At 37.5% G+C, this 27,152-nt stretch overlaps 1 protein-coding gene across 1 annotated transcript; it reads left to right on the top strand.

Annotated features, from left to right (window-relative positions):
• LOC133663887 (SPRY domain-containing SOCS box protein 4-like) lies at positions 1 to 22,176 on the top strand. The gene is made up of 3 exons (XM_062068610.1): positions 1 to 376; positions 18,532 to 19,410; positions 21,231 to 22,176. The coding sequence occupies exons 2-3, from the start codon at positions 18,702 to 18,704 to the stop codon at positions 21,356 to 21,358; spliced, it is 837 nt and encodes a 278-aa protein (XP_061924594.1). The 5' UTR covers positions 1 to 376; positions 18,532 to 18,701; the 3' UTR covers positions 21,359 to 22,176.
• The last annotated feature ends 4,976 nt before the right edge of the window (positions 22,177 to 27,152 follow it).

Genomic DNA, 27,152 nt, shown 5'->3' on the forward strand with positions numbered 1-27,152 from the left:
ATCCCTAACGCTGTAAAGAACCCGGACAGGAACAAAAACGTGTCAACTCCGGCTAACTTTACAACAGTCACCTTTGTGAAGTCCCTCGCCAGCAGCCAATCAGCGGCAGGAAGAGACACATGGACGGTGATAATATTTCCACACAGCAGGCTGAGGCCATCGAGAACAAAGAAAGACGATGAGTTATCTCTAAATTGTCCGTCTATTTGGTATGTTACGAAGTGCCTTTAACGTTTATTTGAAGACTCAGTAGTTTTTTTTAAATTTTGGGCGTGTTGCGACTTGTTGGTTTTGTTGAGCAACGGGGGAAGCTCGTCCGTGTTGTGGCGACTTCTTCCGAACCCTGCTGCCTTCTAGAGGGAAACGTCGATTTATGGTAAGTTTAATCTTTCTGTTTAACATTTACATACTCTGTCTGTGTCAAAACTTTTTTACTCTATCGCCGTGAACCAAATTATTTCCTCCAAACTTGTTTGTTTCCTCGAGTACAGGGATTGCCTCGAATTCTCGGCAGCCATTACCAAACTTCATTGCACGATCATGTCATTTTAGTAATAATTCCTTTTTTTTTTTTTAGACTAACCCCGACTCTAATACATTTTCTGATGTTTGAATTTGAGAGCGTACTATTTGCATATAGATAATTTTACACGATGCCTATTCGCATAATTACAGAGCTTGTGTATTTGTTTTTAAGTGCACAGGAAGTGAGTACTCACAACTGGCCCAAAAAACTGGTAATGTCCTCTTCTCCCTTTTAGTATTAGCAACAAATTCATGTCCAAGTCATCTCTCCAAATACATGTACGTAATATTTGTCTTTCATAAGAGAGTCAATGCTTGTTTCAAAACAAGGTGGGTGCTTTGGAACCTTTTATATGTACAGTAAATATATAGTGTTTTGGATTGTGTGATTAGTCCAACATGTGTAAAGATCATTGATTTGGTTTTAAAGTGCTCCCACATTGCGATAAACTTTTTGAAAGTGCACGTCGAGCAGCCCAAAAAACTGGTAATGTCCTATCCTCCCTTTAGTATTAGCAACAAATTCATGTCCAAGTCATCTCTCCAAATAAATGTACTTAATATTTGGCTTTCATAAGAGAGTCAATGCTTGTTTCAAAACAAGGTGGTGCTTTAGGACCTTTTGTATGTACAGTAAATATATAGTGTTTTGGATTGTGTCATTAGTCCAACATGTGTAAAGATTATTGTTTTAGATTTAAAGTTCTCACACATTGCAATGGACTAGAGATGTCCCATAATGGCTTTTTTGCCGATTCCCGATATTGTCCAACTCTTAATTACCAATTCCGATATCAACCGATACCGACATATACAGTCGTGGAATTAACACATTAATGTGCCTAATTTTGTTGTGATGCCCCGCTGGATGCATGAAACAATGTAACAAGGTTTTCCAAAATAAATCAACTCAAGTTATGGAAAAAAATGCCAACATGGCACTGCCATATTTATTATTGAAGTCACAAAGTGCATTATTTTTTTTAACATGCCTCAAAATAGCAGCTTGAAATTTGGGGGGGTTACAGGTGGAGGGGGGTGGGGGGGGGGTTGGTGGTAGCGGGGGATGTATATTGTAGCGTCCCGGAAGAGTTAGTGCTGCAAGGGGTTCTGGGTATTTGTTCTGTTGTGTTTATGTACTGTTACGGTGCGGATGTTCTTCCGAAATGTGTTTGTCATTCTTGTTTGGTGTGGGTTCACAGTGTGGCGCATATTTGTAACAGTGTTAAAGTTGTTTATACGGTCACCATCAGTGTGACCTATATGGCTGTTGACCAAGTATGCCTTTCATTCACTTGTGTGTGTGTGAAAAGCCGTAGATACATGTGATTGGGCCGGCACGCAAAGGCAGTGCCTTTAAGGTTTATTGGCACTCTGTACTCCTCCCTACGTCCGTGTACACAGCGGCGTTTTAAAAAGTCATACATTTTACTTTTTGAAACCGATACCGATCATTTTGAAACCGATACCGATAATTTCCGATATTACATTTTAAAGCATTTATCGGCCGATAATATCGGCAGTCCGATATTATCGGACATCCCTACAATGGACCTTTTGAAAGTGCACGTCAAGCAACACAGGATGATATGGAGGGGGAGGTGTCTTAGGTCCCTTCTACACTAAGCCAGCTAAGGTTATCCAGGGTAAATCCCACCTAACCATATCTGTGTCCACACACACACATAATGGTCGTTTAAGACCCCCTCCGTCCGCCGGCGCAACACGACCTAGTACGCATGCGCGGAAAATGCGCACGTCATAGTCACCTCCAGTGTTGCTTTGTGTGCAAGTTCTTAAATGTAACTTATCTGAACAATATCCAGTGTTGTGATATTTCAATTAACTGGAATCCAGTGTGCTGTGGGGCCCTATTGTAGTGAATCACACCTGAGCCATCATAAATTAATCAAATCTTTAATGGACATGTGAAAGTAATCCATGTGATAAAGAACATTTACAACAATCAATCATCGATCTAGATATTGTCAGGACACTCCTCACTATTTAGCCTTCACCTTATTTGTCCATTCGTTTTTGGTTACTTTATATACTCTGGACCTAGACGTTGAGTCTGCGACATACATGGCGGACAATAACTGATACAGTCTGCTTTGCTAGTCCAAAAGCATTTGCCGTTTTCCGTAGTTTCCTCGACGACTAGGTAATACAAAGCAGTGGTCCCCAACCTTTTTGTAGCTGCGGACCGGTCAACGCTTGAAAATTTGTCCCACAGACCGGGGGGGGGGGGGGGGGGAATTTTTTTTTTTTTTCATAAAGAAATACAATCGTGTGCTTACGGACTGTATCCCTGCAGACTGTATTGATCCATATTGATATATATATTGTGTTTATGTTGATTTAATAACAAATAAAGTTTATTTGTTTATTTTTATTTGTTTTTAATTTCTTGTGCGGCCCGGTACCAATCGGTCCGGTCCGCGGCCCGGTGGTTGGTGGTTGGGGACCACTGATACAAAGCACACGCTACCTTTTTTTTATCACATCCACGGGAGCCCGCATTCTCGTTGTCTCTCCTTCGACAAATGGACGAAGTTTTTCGGTAAGTAGAATCACAGCTGACCTGGACATTCGAAAGTTTTCTTGCCGTCTGAGAAGTGTTGTATCCCAAATAGCTGCAATCGCTTTCTCTTAAGGTATTCATGCGTGATTTCCACAAGCGTCTGTACAGACGGAAGGAGAAACACGGGCATGTCTGCATGACTCGCCTCCATATTTCCAGTGGTTAACTCCGAGTTACGAAACCGCTTTATTATGAAGCTGGCTGTGGCGCATTCTTTCTGACATCACTTCCTGTGTGGGGCGCGGCCTTTCTGGCGTCACTTCCTCTCCGAACTCAGTTTGTAAACAACCAATGAGTCCATACAAAGCTAAGAGCCGGAGGTTGGAAAAAAATTATCCAAGGAGGGGAACCTTAAACGATGATTTAGTGTGACCGAAACGGGGCTTAGGCTAAATAATTATTCGTTTAATGAGTTATCCGGATTAATGTAGACAGGGTCTTAGTGTATGCTGGTGCCTTGCTTTCTGTATCTGCACTGCAACAACATAATTTCCCCGTTGTGGGATGAATAAAATCTTATCTAATTCAGGAATAGTTTATTTTAGGATAGGGCTGGGCGATATGACTGAAAACTACCACAATATAAGTTTTTTAAATTGGTCGATATCAGTAGTTGATATTTTATATGACCTATGGCAAATATGGACCAGGAGAAAAATAGATTAAATGTTAACATTTTTTATTTCAAATGTAACCTTTCTCTAATTATAATCCCCCCAGATATCAAGGCAGGAAGGAAAGGAGATGTCAACACCTCCATGGAAAACACCCAAACAGTCAATAGCTATGTGCACATTGACACAATTAATCGGAATGAAAGCCTAACTTGAATAAAAATGCTTCATGTGAACATGCCATTCGGAATATTCTGACTCAACCACACATGTTCGGATCAAAATGCCATTCTGATCAAGACGGGTGGTTTATGCCGATAGTCATTCGGATCGGAGCGCATGAAAACAGTTCTTACGAAATTCGGATTAAAATTATCCTTACTATGCATGTCTTTGACGTCCTCTATACTTTGGTAGTGGAGCAGGGACTAAATGTATTAGTCTCAGAATGAAGTGATTGTGTTGCTGATGTAGCGTTTTATGTAGCGTTATATACTGATTGGTTTGTTGCTCCAAAACCGAGACAACCAAAAACAGAATTATGTGTTTGAGTGTCATGTTTTGATGTATCAGTAAAAGGAGTGATCCAGTTGTTGTCTTAATTAACTGTTTACTTCACAACTTTACAGCTACTCCATGTGCTAACTGCTAGCCCCTAGGTGCATTCACAGAATGTTGTGGCAACCCATACATATCGCAACATAAATGGCACAGAACAGCTCCATTTCAAAAACAGAGATAAAACAAAAGTAGTGAACAGAAGAAAAAAAATTATAAATACAATGACGTCGGACAAGCAGAAATGCACTGTAATAAAAACAAATATAACGGAAACAGATTTTTTTTTTTTTACCATATTGCTATTATTTAAATGTATTGTTATCACTATTATTATTATTTTTTTCCTTGTGGTTTATTTGTTACTCATTTATATCCGTTTATTAAGTTTTGGTGGTACAATAAATATATATCCATTCAGACAATATATCACAAAAAATGTGTTATGTTGAAAATAGAAAATGAAAAAAATATTTTGAAGGTGCGGCGGCAGTAATCTTGCCGGGGGGTTGCGCCACGATCCTTTACATGTAGGAGAAACCCTGACATAGTGAATCAAGTTCTGTTTTATATACTCTTTGCGCCTGCACTTTGTGCTACAAACTGCTTTACTAGTGCATTGTGTTTAAAAAACTAAAAAATACATACAAACTTGATCAGTAGATCTCTCAAATAAAACATGGTCGTCCAGTATTTTTTTCTTCTACATTGCAAATTCAATTGTTGAATGACTGTCGTCATGGAATTTCCTGAATTACATACCCGGTATATAGGCCCAGTTGGGTTAAATAACGTTTTCAAATATTGAATTCTAATTTGTTGTTCAGCTGCATCGTACCCTGCAGGCTATATTGAAAAATACTACTATACTACTATTTTACATTATCAGAAATGCATTACCCAAAATAAACACATTGCCCCGCTTGAGATAATGGAGACATTTTAAAAAGTAAACTTAACCATTTTTAAATTATGCTACATACGCTGCTAACATCATTGCTATTTGCTAATGTGCATCATTTTTAATAACAATACAGATACGCATAGAACAGGTCTCTAAACTACTGTAAATTCCGGACTTTAAGCCGCTGCTTTTTTCTTACACTTTGTACCCTGCGGCTTATAAAACGGTGCGCTAATTTTCGGATTTTTCTTTGGCTGACGGTCATAATGCAAATAGTTTAAAAAAAAAACAAGCACACACACACACAAAAGGTGTTTATTGATTGTGCTATGGCGGCATCTTTTAAACAAGTTCGCTCACTGCAATTGCTGCAGTGTACTTCTATTTAGTAGAATTGCCCTTCCATCTTCTATCCGTCCATACATACTCGTATTAATTCTTATTTCATCACTCCAAGCAACGTTTGCAAGTTTTACAATATAACTAAAACTGTTTATAATTACTGTTTAGCTGATTGGAGATCTAGCTTCCGCGGCTAGTGGGTCCATCACTATGACATCTGTTTTGTTCAATCATCCGTTTTACTGCCGCGTTACAGACACCGTTCGTATACAATAAAATAACTAATCTCGCAACGTACATAGACGCGGTTTATAGTCTGATGAGGCTAATATATAGAAAACATTTTTTTTCCTAATGTTTAGTGAATGTGTATGTAATATTTACTGGTGCACTCTATAGCCCGGAAAATACGGTAATTGATATATGGCCTAAATTTATTTATATTGTTGACAACATTACATGTCATTTTCGGCCCTACATTAGCACATGTATACAGTTGTCCTCTGCTCTCTACACAGTATTGTGCATGGCAAAGTTTAAACACTAAGCCATTGGGTCTCTCTAGTGTGCCAAGTGCTGATAAATGGGAGAATTGCATTCGGAATGGCACCCGGTGGAAAAAAACTAAGGCAAATCATGTGAGTGACTCGCTTTGGCAACCCCAGATTAGAGAATCTATAAAGCAACCACCACATGACACTGATCCCTGACTCACTAGTAGATTTTAAGAAATATGGTACACGCTTGTGCTGTTTTGTTGCTGTCACTTTATACTTCTTTGACATTTCTGTTTAGCGTCCGGGAAACCAAAGTCTTTGGGTTCCGGGGGGAGTATGGTTGCAAAGCTGAAACTTAAAGGAATTGACGGAAGGGCACCACCAGGAGTGGAGCCTGCGGCTTAATTTGACTCAACACGGGGAACCTTACCTGGCCCGGACACGGAAAGGATTGACAGATTGATGGCACATGACACTGATCCCTGACTCACTAGTAGATTTTAAGAAATATGGTACACGCTTGTGCTGTTTTGTTGCTGTCACTTTATACTTCTTTGACATTTCTGTTTACTTTCTTGTTAATGCTTAAGCAGGCTTCTAAAGAGAAACCTATTTTAGATTACATTTTCTCAAGGATGGAACTAATTATGAACTTTGTCTTCTATCCCTGCTGAGAATAGAACACTATCAGATGATCCTGTTTTTCTATCACTAATGGATTATGTGGTCACAAGCCCCCGCCATGCCACATTGTGCTTGTTTACACTTGCAATAGTGAAATAGGCTTCACTGGGCTATATCTTAATAAAGGAGTGTCCCTGATTCGTTTTGGATTACAGTATATGTTCTGTTGCCTACCAATTTTCTACAAGAACATACAGGTATGCGTATGGCGAACTATCCCTTCTCCTGTTAATATTTAATGAGTGATCTTAAAAATGTATGACTTGAGATTCCACAGCCTCATTATTATTCTAAACGGCCGAGGACTCCTTGTTCTTGCTTGTTCCATCTTCCTCTCTTTTTACTTTGGGCCATTCGTATTTTTAATTACTTCTTAAACAAAAAAGTATGATTTTCCCAAGCATGTTTATTGAAATGCTATTAGTTGTCATTTTGATGATGAAAAATGGATCTCCAAGAACCTAATTTCTTGAACTGGATTAGAATCCTGTGACACCACACTTTCTTTTTTTTAAAGGGGAACTGCACTTTTTTGAAAGTTTGCTTATTATTCACAATCCCTATGTAAGAGAAGAACACCTATGTTTGTCTTTTTTTTTTTTCATTGTAATTCGTAATATACGGCAAGTAGTCAGTGGCTAAAAAGCAGCTAATGGTAGTTCTCCGTTGTGCCCAAAAAACACCAACAATACTCTATTTACATCTCAGGACATGATTATTAACCAAATATTAGCAATATTGTTATCATAAGCGCTAACACAGAGGAACTACTTGTGACCATAAACTGAGAAATTGGTCAACTTTGACATTCAACATAGACCTGAAGATGGTGAGAAAGACACAAAAAGTCACACGTTTTGTTTATTTTATTTATGTATTTATTTATTTATTTATTATTCACCTGCATGAAGATGAATTAATTCTTCATGCAAACGGGAGGATTTAATATCCCATCATTCGGGATTCCCCTGAGAGCAGACATTGTACAGTAAGTGATTGTTTTATTATGCTCGTAGTTTGTATGTATTGTTCAGCACTTAGCAATACTGCTATTTTCTAGGTCTGCTTATCACTCAGCTTCTAAAAATTGTAGCTCATCCTCCGTATATTCGGGCAAAAAAGTGTGTGGTTCTGGATCATCATTTGTCCCAAAGTAGTCTGTCTTTCACGGTCTACCATGAGTAGTAGTTGTAGTAGTAGTAGTGTTGTTGTTGAAGAATATGGCAAACATGATGTCTGTTAAAAAATGATGATGCCGCTTTATGCTTAAAATGACCAAAATCCGTAAATATTACATGTTATTATAAATGTGCCTGTTACTACATTACATATATACCGGTACAGTACGTGCAGAATGTGTATATAACCCATTGATGGATGTTTTTGGATGTGTTTAGAGCTCTTTATGGGCACAATAGACGCAAAGACTAAATAACTCATTACCGCCATTGTTAGCAGACTTTTGCTAGTGTTTATTTACGAGTTATAGTGCATGCAAAATAGAAAAACATATGGCTACTTTTCTGGATTCAGGATCCATCCATCCGATCCAAAATAGAAAAACATATGGCTACTTCTCTCACCTAAGAATTGTGAATTATAGGCACAATTCCCTAAAAGTGCAGTTAGTTCCATTTTAACAAAACGCATACACAGTTTTTGACTGGCATGGATGTGCTTTTCTTAAAACTTCCCAAAACGGTTCACTTTTGCCTCCGTTTACCTTTCTTACATAACGAAATTTTACCAATTTGGGCTTTATTGAAAAGTGCTAAAGTTTTATAGCTGGTGGTGTGATCAGATCTACTTACAAATATCTTTGTTTTTGAAACTTAATGGAACACAGAATCGATCAGATGGCTACTAAATATTTTAAGGTCCTGACCAAAAAGCAGCTGGTGTTCACTGCAACTGAGGTATATGGCTTTGGATCAAGTACTTAATGTGCAAAACATTATTACGTTTAGTACGAGGAATGTAATGGTATCAAATCTCACGGTACAATATTATCACAGTATTAAGGCGGTACGTTATTATTGTGATATATGTAAAAAAAAAAAAAATGCTTAAAAATATAGTGTGTAAAATGGAGTGGCAGGGATGTTTAAGATAAACACACTGTAATTAAAGACACAAATACATTGCTAAAATGTTGTAATGGTATACATTACTACATATGTTTTTTTAAGTGCAAAAAATTGTGCAGGGACATCTACTGTTTTTAAAGCAAATATTTAAAAAAAGTAAATGCAGCTGAAATAGGTTCCACCACCCCCGCGACCCCGAAAGCGACAAGTAGTAGAAAATGAATGGATGGAGGGTCTGCAGTTGCGTGTCCTTAAAGTCACAATGTAAACATCCAGTGTAAAACAATAATGTTCACATAAGTGTCTTTCAACATTTACTTTCTAAAAAAAAAAAAAGCCGTGTCCTCCACAGTGGAAATGTTTATATCAGTCTGAAAATATGCTGTTTCTCCAAAAAATGTACTAATAATTTCACTTTTAATGATGTAAATACCCCACAAACTGATGGTTGGCTTCGGTGGCTTCAAATATCTTTTCTGGATGACAGTTTATGAGGGAGTGACTTGTCCAGGGTGTACGCTGCCTTTTGCCCGAGTGCAGCTCGATAGCAAGGCTCCAGCCCCCTGCAACATCGAGAGAAACAAACAGTGGAAAAATAGGTGGATGGATTGAGGATTTATCAAGTAGTTTTTCAGTTTTTTCACATTTACTGCGATGCACATTTTTTTGGGTGATTATCTCCGCACTGTTCAACGTGACTGGCTGACTCTGTCGCCTTGGAATTGTTCGAAACGAAAGTATTGCTTTGCAGAACGCAGACTTTCTTACCTCTGCCAAAGAGGTTATGTTTTCGGCAGAGTTTGTCTGTTTGTTAGCAACATAACTCAAATAGTTATGGAAAGATTTTGATGTAATTTTTTAGGAAATGTCCCAAAAAAAATTCCTCTTATTAACTACGAACACACTTTACTTCCTGCTTTCGGGAGATGTAGTTTGTCAGACCGGGCCAATGCTAAAGCACCGGAGAAAGCCACACACTAAGTTTTTGTTTGGTACCGTCAAGCGTAAGGGTATTACTGTGAAAACTTTGAAACCAAAATACTGAACACCCCTATTGAGTACCCTTTCGAAAAACAAATATATTGACTACATTTTAAAGCCGATTTAAAAAAAAAAAAAAAAAAAAAAAAAAAAAAAAAAAAAAAAGCTTTGAACAATCAGCTTGAGAAGGTTCATTGTCTTCTTATTGAATATACTGTTTTCCCTTGTTGTCAGTCTAGTCGAGGGGTCAGCAACACAAAATGTTCAAAGAGCCATATTGCAGTGGTTCTCAAATGGGGGTACGCATACCCCTTGGGGTACTTGAAGGTATGCCAAGGGGTACGTGAGATTTTTTTTTAAATGTCTGTCAAAAAGAACTGTGAAAAGAAATGCAACAATGCAATATTCAGTGTTGACAGCTAGATTTTTTGTGGACATGTTCCATAAATATTGATGTTAAAGATTTTTTTTTTTGTGAAGAAATGTTTAGAATTAAGTTCATGAATCCAGATGGATCTCTATTACAATCCCCAAGTTGATGATTACTTCTATGTGTAGAAATCTTTATTTATAATTGAATCACTTGTTTATTTTTCAACAAGTTTTTAGTTATTTTTATATCTTTTTTTTCCAAATAGTTCAAGAAAGACCACAACAAATGAGCAATATTTTGCACTGATATACAATTGAATAAATCAGAAACTGATGACACTGTATTTTACTTCTTTATCTCTTTTTTTCAACCAAAAATGCTTTGCTCTATTATGGGGTACTTGAATTAAAAAAATGTTCACAGGGGGTACATCACTGAAAAAAGGTTGAGAACCACTGCCATATTGGACCAAAAATAAAAAAACAATCTGTCTGGAGCCGCAAAATATTAAAAGCCTGATGTAGGTCTTATAATGAAGGCAACACATGATGTAAATGTCTATATTAGCTATAGCCTATTATCAAAATGACTGTGTCGCAGGCTGACTCAAATCTTTGTTGACAGAAATGTTTAAAAGTGATATTTTTAATGTACACATTTTTACAACATTGGAAAATATTAGTAAAACGCAGGCTTCTCAGAGGGTGAGATAACTCCTGGAAGTTACTGGCTTAGAATGGCCAAAGGTATAGATGTGTGTGTCAAGTTAAAGGAAACTGCAGGCTGTCTTCTTCTAATGGATTTATTAAAATGTTTGCAAGCTGGGTACATTCTCTCATCAGTGAAGCATGTTTATATTAAACAGTGGTATGTCTAACCATTAGGGAAGTGTGTGTCATGATTGTCCTCCTACAAAAACCATATTAAAACAAAAAACACTTTCCCCCCCCATCTTTTTCCATTTTCATACAATTTTGAAACCGCTCCGGGGAGCCACTAAGGCAACGCTAAAGAGTCGCATGTGACTCTAGAGCTGCCGCTTGCCGACCCCTGGTCTAGCCAGTTCTACACCTTCTCTGACAAGAAGAAACTAAACGGATACTTTGAACGACTGCTAACTAAGTGGTCTTTCTGGACATGCTTAAATTAGTGACACTAACATTTCTAGGACTCAAAATGAGAGTAAGTACCCCGCCTTCTGCCCGAATGCAGCTGAGATAGGCTCCAGCAACCCCGAAAGGGACAAACGGTAGAAAATGGATGGATGGAAAATGAGAGTAAGCCAAAGGAAGTAAGGCCTGTTGAAATTGGAGAAGGGAATATTTATAGTATGGATTAAAGAAATACCTGTTAGTTTAAAAAGTAGCATCATTCTCGAACAGTGGTTCTCAACTGGTTTGGCGATGGAATCCACAATCACACCTTACTGACAAGCGTGACCCGAATCACGGAACATTGTGAAACTGAAATTTTTAATATCTTATATTCAGTGTAGACAGTGCAGTTGTTTGAGGTAGTGCTGATAATGTCCTGCTTCTCCAGATCAATACTGGTTACAGAGCGTATTTATTATTCAGATTTTAACTGTAGTTTGTGCACACCTGGAGGTTACAAACTGTACCTGTAAAGATTTTTCCTGGTAAAAGATTGTGTCTTCCATGAGAGTTAGAGATGGTCGTCCAGTGGCATCATTGCCATGATAAAATAATAAATAAAAAAAATCAATTTAAAACTTGGGTCATCTCTGACAAACGTTTTGCAATTTTCAAATGCTTGAGTGAAAGTAACAAGCACTGGACCTTTCTTTGCGGCTGGCTTCAGGGTAGCTTCTTTAGCATTAGGCGGTTTCTGAGGCGATCAAAATGGCGTTGTAGCGAGGCTGGCGTTTTAGGTAGCTGATAGGGTTTGATGTGTTGAAGTGCAATGTATTTTCTCTCCTTGCAGAATGTTTGCAGACCATTTGGTTCAAATAGCACTTGACAAGTCTTCCTCTGAATCAGTGAAGAAGTCCCACATGATCGATGTCATGTTTGTTTACTTACAGTCTGGGCTGGGCGATATGGCCTTTTATTAATATCTCAATATTTTTAGGCCATGTCACGATACACGATATATATATCGATATTTTGCCTTAGCCTTGAATTAACACTTGATGCATATAATCACACCAGTATGATGATTCTATGTGTCTACATTAAAAACATTCTTGATTATACTGCATTCATATATGCTAATTTTAAACTTTCATGCAGAGAGGGAAATCACAACTAAGGCAATTTACAAAAATGTTATTTATTAAACAGTTATTAAGCAGTGGTACAAACATTCATGTAATTTCCAAAACAAAGTGCAAGATTGTCAGAGACATTTTAAAACAAGCTAGGAGTGCACTTTTGTGCATGATGTCACTAAGATGACATATCAAAACAACACTAAATTAAAGTGCACTTTTTGTACAGAACGCCACTACAATAGTTAAAAACAAATAAAGTGCACTTTTGTGCATGATGTCACACAAAATATTTCAATAACTGTCAAATAAAAATTAGCTGCATAATAGGAAATCAAACAGTGTATGTCCTTCGCTATGTGGTAGTTTACTGCGGACGTTATCTCCTTCTGTTGTTGACTATTTTTTTCATACGGTGTTGATATTTAAATGGTTGCTTCGGCATTTTGTGGGTTTGGCACCGAACGGAAATGTTGACATGTGGAGTTTCAAGCACTCTTCATTCTCTAGCGCAGGGGTCACCAACGCGGTGCCCGCGGGCACCAGGTAGCCCGTAAGGACCAGATGAGTAGCCCGCTGGCCTGTTCTAAAAATAGCTCAAATAGCAGCACTTACCAGTGAGCTGCCTCTATTTTTTAAATTGTATTTATTTACTAGCAAGCTGGTCTCGCTTTGCCCGACATTTTTAATTCTAAGAGAGACAAAACTCAAATAGAATTTGAAAATTCAAGAAAATATTTTAAAGACTTGGTCTTCACTTGTTTAAATAAATTCATTAATTTTTTTACTTTGCTTCTTATAACTTCAGAAAGACAATTTTAGAGAAAAAATACAACCTTAAAAATGATTTTAGGATTTTTAAACATATATACCTTTTTACCTTTTAAATTCCTTCCTCTTCTTTCCTGACAATTTTAATCAATGTTCAAGTAAATTAATTTTTTTTATTGTAAAGAATAATAAATACATTTTAATTTAATTCTTCATTTTAGCTTCTGTTTTTTCGACAAAGAATATTTGTGAAATATTTCTCCAAACTTATTATGATTAAAATTCAAAAAAAATATTCTGGCAAATCTAGAAAATCTGTAGAATCAAATTTAAATCTTATTTCAAAGTCTTTTGAATTTCTTTTAAAATTTTTGTTCTGGAAAATCTAGAAGAAATAATGATTTGTCTTTGTTAGAAATATAGCTTGGTCCAATTTGATATATATTCTAACAAAGTGTAGATTGGATTTTAACTTATTTAAAACATGTCATCAAAATTGTAAAATTAATCTTAATCAGGAAAAATTACTAATGATGTTCCGTAAATTATTTTTTTAATTATTCAAAAAGATTCGAATTAGCTAGTTTTTCTCTTCTTTTTTTCGGTTGAATTTTGAATTTTAAAGAGTCGAAATTGAAGATAAACTATGTTTCAAAATTTAATTGTAATTTTTTTCGTGTTTTCTCCTCTTTTAAACCGTTCAATTAAGTGTAAATATCATTAATTATTTATAATAACACAAAGTTAAAGTTAAATTGAGCAAATTGGCTATTTCTGGCAATTCATTTAAGTGTGTATCAAACTGGTAGCCCTTCGCATTAATCAGTACCCAAGAAGTAGCTCTTGGTTTCAAAAAGGTTGGTGACCCCTGCTCTAGCGGGTGACTTTTCAAATCATGCTACATTAGTATAGCTGCTACTTTTTGTAGCAACGCTTTTGCCGCATAGTTGACATATTACGGTTGTCTGTTCGACATCTTTCCGCTTGAAGCGAAACCACCGCCAGACGATGGACCCCCTGCTGTTTTTCTTGGAATTAATTCTTCCTTCATTTGTTACCAGATTCGCACCTTCTCTCCCTCGTATTACCACTCGCACCGCTCCGCTAGCATCATAGCTAACTTTACCCATGTTGCTACCTCTCTGCTCCGCCAGGATGTATGACGTTGCACGCGCAACAATATGTTAGGTATGTAAGAAGGTGCGCTTGTTTTATGTCTCTGTGAGAAGGAGAGACAAGAAAGAGTGAGAAACACCTGTAGTGTAATGCCCGAAGCTAAAAGCAACTGCGTGAGAAAATATACTCGAAATCGAATATCACGATATAGTCATTTTCTATATCGCACAGAGACAAACCCGCGATATATCGAGTATGTTCGATATATCGCCCAGCCCTAGTCTGAGCTCAGGTGCAGTTTATGACAGGCTTGAGCGCTTGATCAATCCCGCCTCATTGGAGCGCTTTCTTTAAATTGTATTTTATCGACTATCAGAGCTATCTTCTAATGTTTTTAGATTCATTGTGTAATGTAATTCCTAATATCGGCCCAATAGTTATCAGTCAGTCATTATTTTGTTTCTCTGCCTTTTTACCCAAGTCACCCTCAAAATATACAGTTTTATATAAACCTGTTCTGTATGAGTGTTATTCTAAATTTACTATATACTCTACTCTATAGAAAATACAACAGAAATAGAATAAAGCATTTTGACCTTTTTGGCGGTTGAAGTTGCCTTTGACAGGGCGGCCTTTTAATAATTGTAGGGGTACCACTGTACAGCGCAAGAACGTGCTTTGTTCATACGGTTACTACAAGTGTTTGCTCTGCGAGTGTGGTTCGATTGGTCAAATGTCAACGTTATTATCTGGCACTGGTCAATGGCAGAGCCAGAACATTTTCATTGTAGTGGCCAAACCACTTGGCCATTTCTGTTCGTTTATAAACCTCATTGACAAAAAACCTTCCCATCTACAATTTCTGACTGGACTATACAACGAATAGTTTATAATTTAATCATTTTAATTTACAGTTGCAGTCAAAGCATTTCTGGAGTATGTGCTTGTACACTGCTTGGCTCTGAAAGTGAACTCCTTACTAAACCCTCCTCTCCACCCTCATTTGCCTTTGCCTGAGTGCCTGTCTCCTTCCAGCAGCTGTTTTCTTGTGTTAGCTGGGAAGGATTGCTGTTTTCCCCCATTCTTGCGTCACTAGCTGGAACCTACTGACTCAACAGACACAGACACACGCACACAAACACTCTTCGCTGTCTCTGCCCTATCCCACAATAGTCTTGCTGTTGACTGTGTGCTGACCTCATTTTGGACTGCAGACTGAGGACTAAGTATTCCCACTCTTACTTGGCAGCTCAGATTGTGTATTCACATTTCTGTGTAAGAGATGCCTGACTGGTAAAATGCTTTCATGGTAAGCTATTTTCCCTACTCAAAGGATACTTCTTCTTGACTTCTGCAGCTTGTGACATTTTCTTGGGTTCCCCATTTCTCTGTTGCAAGAATATTACTGATCGTATGGGCTGCAGTGTTCCCATGGTCTTTATACAAACATTGAAACTACAAATAATTGTAATGTGTGCAATTTCCTCCTGTTTTGCTGAACTTAAAGGTAAACTGGCAAATAGATCGTTATAAGTATCTCTTGGTTTTAAACTACACAAAATAGCCTAAATCAGGCTTAAAATCATATATCCATTGCTTACACAGAAAGCAATACAAACAACCAAAAATCGAAACAGTTTGCCAAATAGTCAAAGTTTTTGAGTCTATTTTTGTTCAATTTAGTAATTTGTTGATTTTTGTTATTGAAAGCGTATTTTAGTATTATTCTAAAATCAACCTATATGCTTAACAGTAACTCATTAACTATTGTATAATGTCGGGCTTGTCTGAGGTACAATATATCACTGTTCTGTTCTCAGTGTAGAAGAACTACACAGCGGCTTGAGGAACACAGCAGGGGAAAAGCCTACACTGTATAAAAGCTACATAGAAGAGGAGCCAAAAGGGATGACAAATCTTGAACTTCACAAGAAGTATTTGTTAAGAACGGTTTATTTCCTTTTTAAAAATCGTCTCTTTGCCATACCTGCCAACAACTACAGTTTTCCTGTAATGAGCACGTTTTTTGATAATCCATTCCGATTTACGGCTACATTGGTAAAAACTACGGTTTTCCCATTAAAAATTATTAACTCAAAAGTCGAAGCTACGTAGGGAAGCAACTCCATGGGCAGGGGACAAAATATATGGGAAAAATTCAATGATGATTGGTTGGTGTACGTATAAGAAAATTAAAGATTGGTTGGTTGGTTTACTATGATGAGTCACGATTGGTTAAGATTAGGGCAAAGCATTATGGACAGGCCAATCAGAGGCAAGATTGGGCGGGTCATCGAACCAGGAAGGGAAATCACAACAGACGCGCACATCCCAAATGACGACGAGCGAGTCGGAGAGGAAAAGAGGGAATATTCAAGCGGGCGATTTATATATTTAAAAAAATTAGTGGAAGATGGCAGGGAGATTCTCTTACTTAGATGTTTCTTTTAGCAATGTTTACGACGTCCAGGAAACCCACAATGCGTCTACTTGGCCACATTTGGACAAATATATGCGTCTGGATAAAACATACATTTGAGTTGTTTACCATGTAAGCCCAAATCAAAACTCTTGGCATGGAAGACATGGAATACATATTTAAGAACACACGTGATTCTGGCAGACGTGATGACGTTTGCTACAGTATAGCCTGTCTAAATGCTAAATTTCATTTTCATTGGTGTTTTAGAACAAGATAGTAGCTGACATTTTGTTCATTATTTCTAATGTTTATATTGTGACATTAAATGGTTGAATAATTTTGAAACATAAACAACATGACTGCAAGATATGTTATTTCATGCTATAAATCACAAATGGCTATTCAGATAAAGGAAGTTAGCTAATAGAATAAACATTGTTTGTACTCTATGATTTTTGCATGGTTTTTGCATTTGGAGCAGTTAGAAGTGGAGAGGGAGTCAAAGAGACATAAATTGGCTATACAACCCAAGGCAGAATCCACTAAAGCAGAAACAAAAAGGAAAATGCAAGCTGCTCAGAAATTTGCCAGGAAGGCTCATGTCAGAGCCACCAAAACAAAAATGCTTGTGTAAATGTGTAAATAATGTAAATAACTAGATGAACCATCTGTGGCTGTGAAGTGAACACTACCGTAATTTCCGGACTATAAGCCGCTACTTTTTCCCCTCGTTCTGGTCCCTGCGGCTTATACAACGGTGCGGCTTATTTACGGCCTGTTCTTCTCCGACACCGATGAAGAGGATTTCGGTGGTTTTAGTACGCAGGAGGAAGACGATGACACAAAGATTAAAGACTGACTTTTCATATACCGGTAGGCTGGTTATTTTGATAACGTACAGGCGAGCACTTTGTATTACTTTGCACCGTTGTATTATTTGTACTCTGCACGAATGCTGTTCGCCATGTCAAAGATGTGAAAGTTTGATTGAATGATTGAAATATTTATTGTTAATAAATGGGACACTTTGCATTCCCAAACAGTCATCTCTGTCCCGACAATCCCCTCCCTGGTAGCAGGAACCCCTATATACTACGGTAATTACACATCAAAACCCTGCGGCTTATAGTCGGGTGCGGCTTATATATGGAGCAATCTGTATTTTCCCCTAAATTTAGCTGGTGCGGCTTATAGTCAGGTGCGGCTTATAGTACGGAAATTACGGTAGTAATGTTATAAATACTGTATAGAATAGGCTAACCCATGTGGTTCCTGTGGATGTGAACACAAGTTGTAATTACTCTACTGACTAAATAACATTGTGACTGAAACAGACATAGTGATTCATTTGGATGAGTGGGGTATGTATTTATGTATTTTTCATTTCTTTAAACACTAAAACATCTTTAAATTGTGTGTTTTTTTGCTAATTTTTGCCTGTTAAATTGCTGAAAAAACAGAGGCTTTGGGTGGGCCTTCTCCCCCCACCCTGGACCTGGCCTGACCTGCGGCCCCCAGACCCCCGGCTTATTTTCAGTCTTTTTCATTAGGTTCAAATCACACGCCTGTCAAAATAGAATGATGCTTATTGACATGTACGTTGTGTGGATGGCTAAATTATGTAGGATGAATGAACAGAAACAATATGTTTCAACTTCATCGGATGAATATTTGACTGCAAAACAACATAAGTGTTCTGTGTTCTGAAATACCTAAATTGTCGCAAATGTCTGAATGTGTACACATTAGGAGACTTTGGTTTGAATTGCAATGAGATTGTATTTATTTGATTAAAGTGATAAGCTCTTTGAGTATAATATTGCTATTCTTATTTCTGTTTCAGGAGTCACATCATCCTTGGTAGAAGAGGGTTTATGTGTTCAACTGCATCTTTGCACACAGGCGCCTCATTTGCGCCCATGAGTTAACACCAGGATTTCCCACTAACTCATTAGGATCTTTAGTCTATCCCTTTCCCTGGCCTCTCCCCCATTCCCTTAAAACCACCTCACTATGGGCCAAAAGATCTCTGTGAGCATCAAGTCAGTGGATGAACATGGAGAGCCCTCATACCAACCAGTGCAACGTGAACTACGAGGTCCAGATTTCTGCCGGCCACCCAGATTGGATTTACTGCTGGACATGCCTCTTGCCAGTCCTGAGACACAACTCTGCCACGCCTGGAACCCTGATGATAGGTCCCTCAACGTTTTTGTTAAAGAGGATGACAAGCTGACCTTCCACCGACACCCGGTGGCACAGAGCACAGACTGTATCAGAGGCAAATTGGGCTACACCAGAGGCCTCCACGGTTGGAGGATTCATTGGCCAGCCAGACAGAGAGGCACTCACGCTGTGGTTGGGGTGGCCACAACTGAAGCACCTTTACACTCAGTGGGATACACTGCTTTAGTGGGCTCCGATTCAGAATCCTGGGGCTGGGACCTAGGTCGAAACAGACTGTACCATGATGGAAAGACTCAACCAGCATCTTCGACAGCACCAACATACCCCTGTTTCTTGGAGTCAGATGAGTCATTTGTTCTTCCAGACTCCCTGGCAGTAATACTTGATATGGATGAGGGCACATTGAGCTACATGGTTGATGGACAATATCTGGGAGTAGCATTCAGGGGTTTAAAAGGCAAGAGATTGTATCCCATCGTCAGTGCTGTGTGGGGACACTGCGAAGTGACTATTCGCTACATCAACGGACTAGATCGTAAGTCACATAACACTGACAGACACACCTTTACAAGTTACATACGTTCAAGTATCTACAATAAAATGTCATACTGTTTTGTAGGGTTGCACAATATTTTTTCCAAGCCAATACCAATAACTTCCTGCTTTTCCGGACCGAAAAACCAAAATGTATTTACAGCGATTATTTTTAAAAAATTGAGATTTAACAGGAGTTTGTACTTTGGAGTTTCTTTAGCAAAGCGTGTGTCTTTGTAGGTTTTCAAAACAATGTTGTCGTGATCCTGGCATTTCAGGAGGCTTATAAAGATTGATGTGTTGAAGTTGGATGTTTTTTTCCAGCTCAAATGTATTTGGAATATTTGGTGCAAATAGCGTGTGGAATGTCTGTCTGAAACCGGGAATAAGTCCCACACAATCAATACCAAGATTGTTTACAATAATCTCAGGCAGGAGGAGGAGTGCTCAATTTGTCCACACTAACCCAGCTACAGTACAGGTAATCTTGCCTCAATTGAGAGTTTTTTTTATTGGCTATCTGAGCTATTTTTTATGTTATCAGATATGACCTCATATTTCCTCAAATTGTAACCTTACATTTGTTGTGCACTACTAAATAATAATATTAACAGTGAAAATAAATCATCCAATTTGGATTATGAACGTAAGTTTTGGAACAAAGGTACATTTCCAAACTAAGTCAAATTAATACATGCACACCAACATCCAGGTGACTGACTTGTCTATTAAATACTAATCTAATACTAATAAAAAGAGCTGGGTGAGACTGAATATTCCTCTAATTGTTTTGAGTGTATCCTATATTTAATATGGCAATTCGAATTGGCAGGAATGTTTTCGCTTGTCTACTACAGGGCAGCTGTGGCTACGGGTTTAGCTTACCACCATTGTGTGTAAATTTTGACTGAATGAATGGTGGTACTTACTGTAAAGCGGTTTCGGGTGTCTAGAAATGTGCTATATCAATCTAATCCATTAATCATAATTTTTTTTACTACATACTTAATGTGTTTAAGTAACACAAAAGGTAGGGAACCCAACTTGTCAGTAGAACTTCTCTGGTTATCGTGTTATGATTGATACTAGGGATGTAACGATATGAGAAATTCATATCACGTTTATTGTGACCAACTTTATTACATTATTAGCTTTGTATTTTTAAATGTGCTCTAAAAGTACTTATACACACACTGAAATCTGTAGATTTTTTTAAATAACCAAAAACGAATAGACAAACTATTAGAAAGCCCACTATTTTGCATGTTTTGTGTTTTATAACTGTTTTGGCGTTGTGGCTTCTTACTCTCTTCAGTGGTCCTTCAATGCACCGTAAAAACCCCTCCGTGTCTTATTCCTCCGCCTATAGATACATCACTTCGTTCTAAGAGAGCACAGCTTGAAGGTTCAATGTACACAATGTATTAGCTTAGTTACTCAGAAATGTGTTTTATATAAGTTAAGATTGGAATATGTAATTTCTTAATGAGCACAACCATTAGTGCCTCTTGTTTTCATGTTAGCTATCAAGTTGGCGCCAGTCAGTTCGTGAGTATATCAAAGTGCAGTTAATCAGTCAGTTTTTTCCATCATATAAAACGGTAATACTAACCGTTGAAGGTTTTACCGGGGTCATCATTAATACCGTTTATCATTACATCCTTAATTGATACATTTCATTTTTTATGTCGAAACCTTTTATAGACTTGGTAAAACATGCTGACTTTACACTGGACAGAGAATCAGTCAGTCAGTTCAAACCTCACACACTTACAGTTGGTTCTGCCTGATTGGACCCTTACCATCTTTGTCCTTTTACAGCGGAGCCCCTCCCCCTCATGGACCTATGTAGACGTGCGGCTCGCCTGGCTCTAGGTAGGGAGCGAATCCATCACATCGACACGCTGCCACTGCCTGAAACTCTCAAGAACTACCTCCAGTACCAGTGACTATGACACACACACACACACGCACGCACGCACGCACGCACGCACACACACACACACACACACACACACACACACACACACACACACACACACACACACACACACACACACACACACACACACACACACACACACACACACACACACACACACACACACACACACAGGCAGATGTTTTTTGTCACCACCACACTTTAAACTGAGCTCAAAAATAAACCTGAGACATCTGCTGAGGATGCGGACAAGAATGTATAGAGGTTGAAGATGACACTAGTTTATGAATGCAAAAAATAGACTGTCCATAATGTCTTAAACACTGTGGCTTGAGGCTACTGTTTAGTCTGACATATATTGTGGAAGCATGTTATTTGTCATGCATGATGTACATGAAAAACATCCGTATGAGAAACGGATTGAGGAAACAAAAAAAGGAAGACAATCTATGAACACTCTCAAAACCCACGCACACACATCTCTTGGCTCTGGTAAGTAGTATATTGCATACAGTACATAACATGCATTCAATGAATGGTTGTGGGTTTTCTAATAATGAAGTCACCTTTTGTTTCCCCTACTTGAACCCCCTTTTTAATGTTTCTCATTTTTATACAAACTGCATATGACTTGATGAACCTAAAGGTGACACTTTGACTGTTATTGTGCCTGCTTTAAGAAGACTTTAAGAAACACACAAAAAAAGCACCTGACACTTCTGTTCTTTGTAAAGAGTTTTTTCCCCCCCTTTGGAGTTTTAAATGCTGCTTTTCTATCGTTACATTGTCTTAATATTGTGGGTTTTTATTCACAAATTCTTTTTTTTTTTAAAATATAATTATTGAGACTTTTTCAATGTTTTCATTTTAATTTTTTTTTTTTACATATTGGTCTCGAAGGTATCCGATAGCATGTCATGCCATTAGGATTTTTCAAATGTCAATAAGAATAAACTTGGCTAAACTCACACCTCTGTACTTTGTGTGCTCGTTAAATATCAACAAACCATTTCACACGCCCGTGCGAGCCAAGGCGATACAGCCAGTCCAAGAATGTGACAGTTTTTGTTTGAAAAGTATCTAAAATATTAGTTGTTTAGTTCCATCACCAACTTCCTAATTCAGTTTTGTTGACATCATTGTAGTATCTCTTTTAATGTAATTTAATAAAATAATCAATGTTAGTGTGTATGAAAACCATTTATTTACTGTAGCTGTAACAGGATTTTCGCTGGTCATTAGTAAGCATTAGAAGTCATTAAATGAGTTTTGCGAAAATTAAGGCCATAAATGGCATTAGAAATCATTAAATACAATGTACAGAGACACAAAAAAAATATACAGCTGCAATTGGCAACAAAAAAGACAACAAAACACCCTAACCAGTTTTTACAATTGGGAAAATACTGCACTTAAACGTGCTCAATATTTATTGAAGTGCAATTTTTGCCCACAAATATTGAGTCCATTTTATTTTGATTTTATTTTTTTACCTATTTATAATAATAAAGTTATTAACCTTGTAATTAGAATGGTTAAAATACTACATTAATAAAAAATAGGGTTAGTGTGTTTTAAAAGGGTTAATGGCATCATCCATCCATTTTCTACCGCTTGTCCCTTTCGGGGTAGCAGGGGGTACTCGAGCGGAAGGCGGGGTACACTCTGGACAAGTTGCTACCTCATCGCAGGGCCAACCCAGATCATATTAATATGAATTATGATTACATTAGTGCTTAATTTGGCCGCAGCTAATGTACATTTTTCAACATTATCTTTGTCATTGTATGCTTTTGACTTTATATAATAACAATCTGCAGTAGGAAATGGGTATTAAACTTGTTTTAAATTGCATTCAAAAGGCACTGATACCTGCAGAAACCCTGTGTAATGTTAATATAGCATTTGTTCTTTATTGAATGAGTCTCTTCTGGCTTTAAATGGCAATGACTCACCAGAGTGTAAAAAAGAGATAAAGATGGTGAAATCTAGAGCAGCAGTGGTAACTGGCCTCGTGCTGGGACCCACATATTCATGACACATTGTATTACAAGCAATTTTATATTTTGCAAAAATACTTTTATGTAGCCAGGATTTTTTTATAAGACCTTTACATGCTGAACTGGGAAAAATGCATGTCAGGGTGTGTTATATGATAAGAGGAGCATGATTAATGCTAGTGTAAAAAATAAAAACAATTAAAATATCAAATGACACAAAAAATGAGGTTAAAGGGCAAGTGTTACAATGTAAAGACATCTACAATTTAGTATTTATATATTATCTCCATTGAAGCATGACACCAGCCTGATGAAGATAAGCTGCGACCCACTTTTGGGTCTTCATGACTCATCAGCTCATCAAGTATACATTTCAATCGTGTTATATGCTTGTGTTTAAAAAAAGTATAACGAAAATAAAGCAAAACATTTTTTTTTAACCTACCTGTAATGCAAAATCACTCTTTCACCAACTCAAAAATATCACCAGGTTGTGACAAATGTATCATTAATAAACTAGACTGTATTAGACATTACGTGGTTGGTAATCAGGCTGAAGGGCAATGTCTATTTAACATCCTTTACATTATTTGTACTTAGTTATACTGTATATATACACCAGGGATGTCAAACTGTTTTTTTATTAATGGCTGTCATCAGAGGGCCACATTTAACAATGAGTAATATATGAATAATGCTGGAATAAGCATTAATAATTCATACAGCGAATAATTTATGAATTTGCCTCTTGATTTCATTATTAATTATATCAATTGTTTTAAGTAGACTGTTGATTTTACAGTAAAAACTTTACATTTACAAAATGTTACTGCAAAATAGTGCTTTGTTTATTTCTTACATTTTATGGTAAATATAAAAACAGTACCACTGTTTTGTTTTTTACGGAAAAAGCTGGCAGCTTAGTTGCTGTAATTTTACTATTAAATTTGCATTGTTTTTTACAACATTATATTGTTAATGGAAAATCAGTACAATTTCCTTTTTTATTCTGTCAACTTAGCTGACAGTTTTTCTACCGTAAAAACAAATGTACCGGCTTTCCATTTACAGTAGTACACCATTAAAAACAAGATTTTACAGTCCAAAACTGGCAGCTCAGTCAACAGAATTTTAACGCAGAAAATTGTAGTTTTTTTTCAATGTACAGTAATATGCTGTAAAGTACAACATAGAATGTATTGTTATTTTTATTAATTTAATGGGTAGTCAAGCAGATATTTAAGTATTTATTTTTATTTAGACAACACATGTTTGGAAAGTATGATAATATACTGTAATATTTGTTGCAATATTGGATACTATTAAAATTTAAAAGGCATGCAATTTCAAGCAGTACATATATTTTTAGTCAAAATGAAAAAAATCAATTACATTTAGTGAGAAAATATTAAGTACTTTATTGACACATATCATTTCCAGGTTTTTGCGGGCCAGATAAAATGATGTCATGGGCCAGATCTGGCCCTGGGCCTTGAGTTTGTCACCTGTGATATACACTATACTTTTGACCCTTGAGTGTCAACAAAAACATTCTTAACTTTTTTTTTTTTTTTGACAATTTGTCATGCACCAAACTGAGATGCAACATTTAGAACTTAAAAGCTAAATAATTATATATATATATATGTGGGGAAATAAGTCAATTGTAAATAACATCCATCCATCCATTTCTACCGCTTGTCCCGTTTGGGGTCGCGGGGGGTGCTGGAGCCTATCTCAGCTTGATTCAGGCGGAAGGCTGGGTACACCCTGGACAAGTTGCCATCTCATCACAGGGCCAACACAGATAGACAGACAACATTCACACTCACATTCACACACTAGGGCCAATTTTAGTGTTGCATGTTTTGTTTTTTTACACCACCTAAATTATTTTGTTATGACAGACACATATTAAGTTTATTATAAGAATTATTATTAAACATGGTGCATGAACACAAATGTTGGTTTTGTTGCAATAATTCCAGAATAAAATGGTTAAAACTACTTGGTGTTTATGACATTCCATATATTGTCACATTCTACATAATAAAGATAGCAGTTCATATGTGTAAACCTTGAACTCTTAAGAGTGACTGCAAATATTTCTATGCCAACATCAAAGCATAGATAAAGATATAGATCCTACACTTGCCACGTACACTGACCTAGATAATGTAGATACTGCACTACTGCTGCCACCTTATGGTCATCCATCGTCATAGCAACACATTCATACACAGTGGATGCCCATGAACTGTATTCTTGTTTTTCATCATTCAGTTTAAATTGGGACATCCACTGGAATTATGTTTCTTTGCTTGAAACAGACTCACCGTAAATTTGACAGCCACTTGGTGATTTTTATTAGACAAAAGTATGAGACACTATTTTCCTTTTTAACATAATTCCTTACCTTTTATGTTATCCATGGACATCAGCAGTGTTATTGTTCATGAAACTGCTATAATATTAGTGATACTTTAAAGGCCTACTGAAATGAATTTTTTTTATTTAAACAGGGATAGCAGATCCATTCTATGTGTCATGCTTGATCATTTCGCGATATTGCCATATTTTTGCTGAAAGGATTTAGTATAGAACGACGACGATAAAGTTCGCAACTTTTGGTCTCTGATAAAAAAAAAAGCCTTGCCCCTACCGGAAGTAGCGTGGCGACACCGGAGGAAAGGCTGCTCACATTTTCCTATTGTTTACACCAGCAGCGAGAGAGATTCGGACCGAGAAAGCGACGATTACCCCATTCATTTGAGCGAGGATGAAAGATTCGTGGATGAGGAACGTGAAAGTGAAGGACTAGCGTGCAGTGCAGAACGTATCTTTTTTCGCTCTGACCGTAACTTAGGTACAAGCTGGCTCATTGGATTCCACACTCTCTCCTTTTTCTATTGTGGATCACGGATTTGTATTTTAAACCACCTCGGATACTATATCCTCTTGAAAATGAGAGTCGAGAACGCGAAATGGACATTCACAGTGACTTTTATCTCCACGACAATACATCGGCAAAACACTTTAGCTACTGAGCTAACGTGATAGTATCGGGCTCAAATGCAGATATAAACAAAAGAAATAAACCACTGACTGGAAGGATAGACAGAAGATCAACAATACTATTAAACCGTGGACATGTAAATACACGGTTAATGCTTTCCAGCTTGGCGAAGATTAACAATGCTGTTGCTAACAACGCCATTGAAGCTAACTTAGCAACGGGACCTCACAGAGCTATGATAAAAACATTAGCGCTCCACCTACGCCAGCCAGCCCTCATCTGCTCATCAACACTCATGCTCACCTGCGTTCCAGCGATCGATGGAAGGACGAAGGACTTCACCCGATCATCCGTGCGGTCGTCGGCTAGCGTCGGCTAGCGCGTCTGCTATCCAAGTAAGTCCTCCTGGTTATGTTGCTACAGCCAGCCGCTAATACACCGATCTCACTTACAACTTTCTTCTTTGCAGTCTCCATTGTTCATTAAACAAATTGCAAAAGATTCACCAACACAGATGTCCAGAATATTGTGGAATTTTGAAATGAAAACAGAGCTTTTTGTATTGGGTTCAATGGGCTCCGAATACTTCCGCTTCCACTGTTGACGTCACGCGCAAACGTCATCATATCGAAACGTTTTCAGCCGGAAGTTTGCCGGGAAATTTAAAATTGCACTTTATAAGTTAACCCGGCCGTATTGGCATGTGTTGCAATGTTAAGATTTCATCATTGATATATAAACTATCAAGACTGCGTGGTCGGTAGTAGTGGGTTTCAGTAGGCCTT

Source organism: Entelurus aequoreus, linkage group LG13 (assembly GCF_033978785.1).
Source record: "Entelurus aequoreus isolate RoL-2023_Sb linkage group LG13, RoL_Eaeq_v1.1, whole genome shotgun sequence".
Taxonomy (NCBI): domain Eukaryota; kingdom Metazoa; phylum Chordata; class Actinopteri; order Syngnathiformes; family Syngnathidae; genus Entelurus; species Entelurus aequoreus.

Excerpts from the sequence above, each read along its gene's own strand:
- LOC133663887 (XM_062068610.1), top strand. The coding sequence starts at position 18,702 with ATGGGCCAAAAGATCTCTGTGAGCATCAAGTCAGTGGATGAACATGGA. Across the intron at positions 19,411-21,230 it reads CTACATCAACGGACTAGATC|CGGAGCCCCTCCCCCTCATG; the intron begins GTAAGTCACATA and ends GTCCTTTTACAG.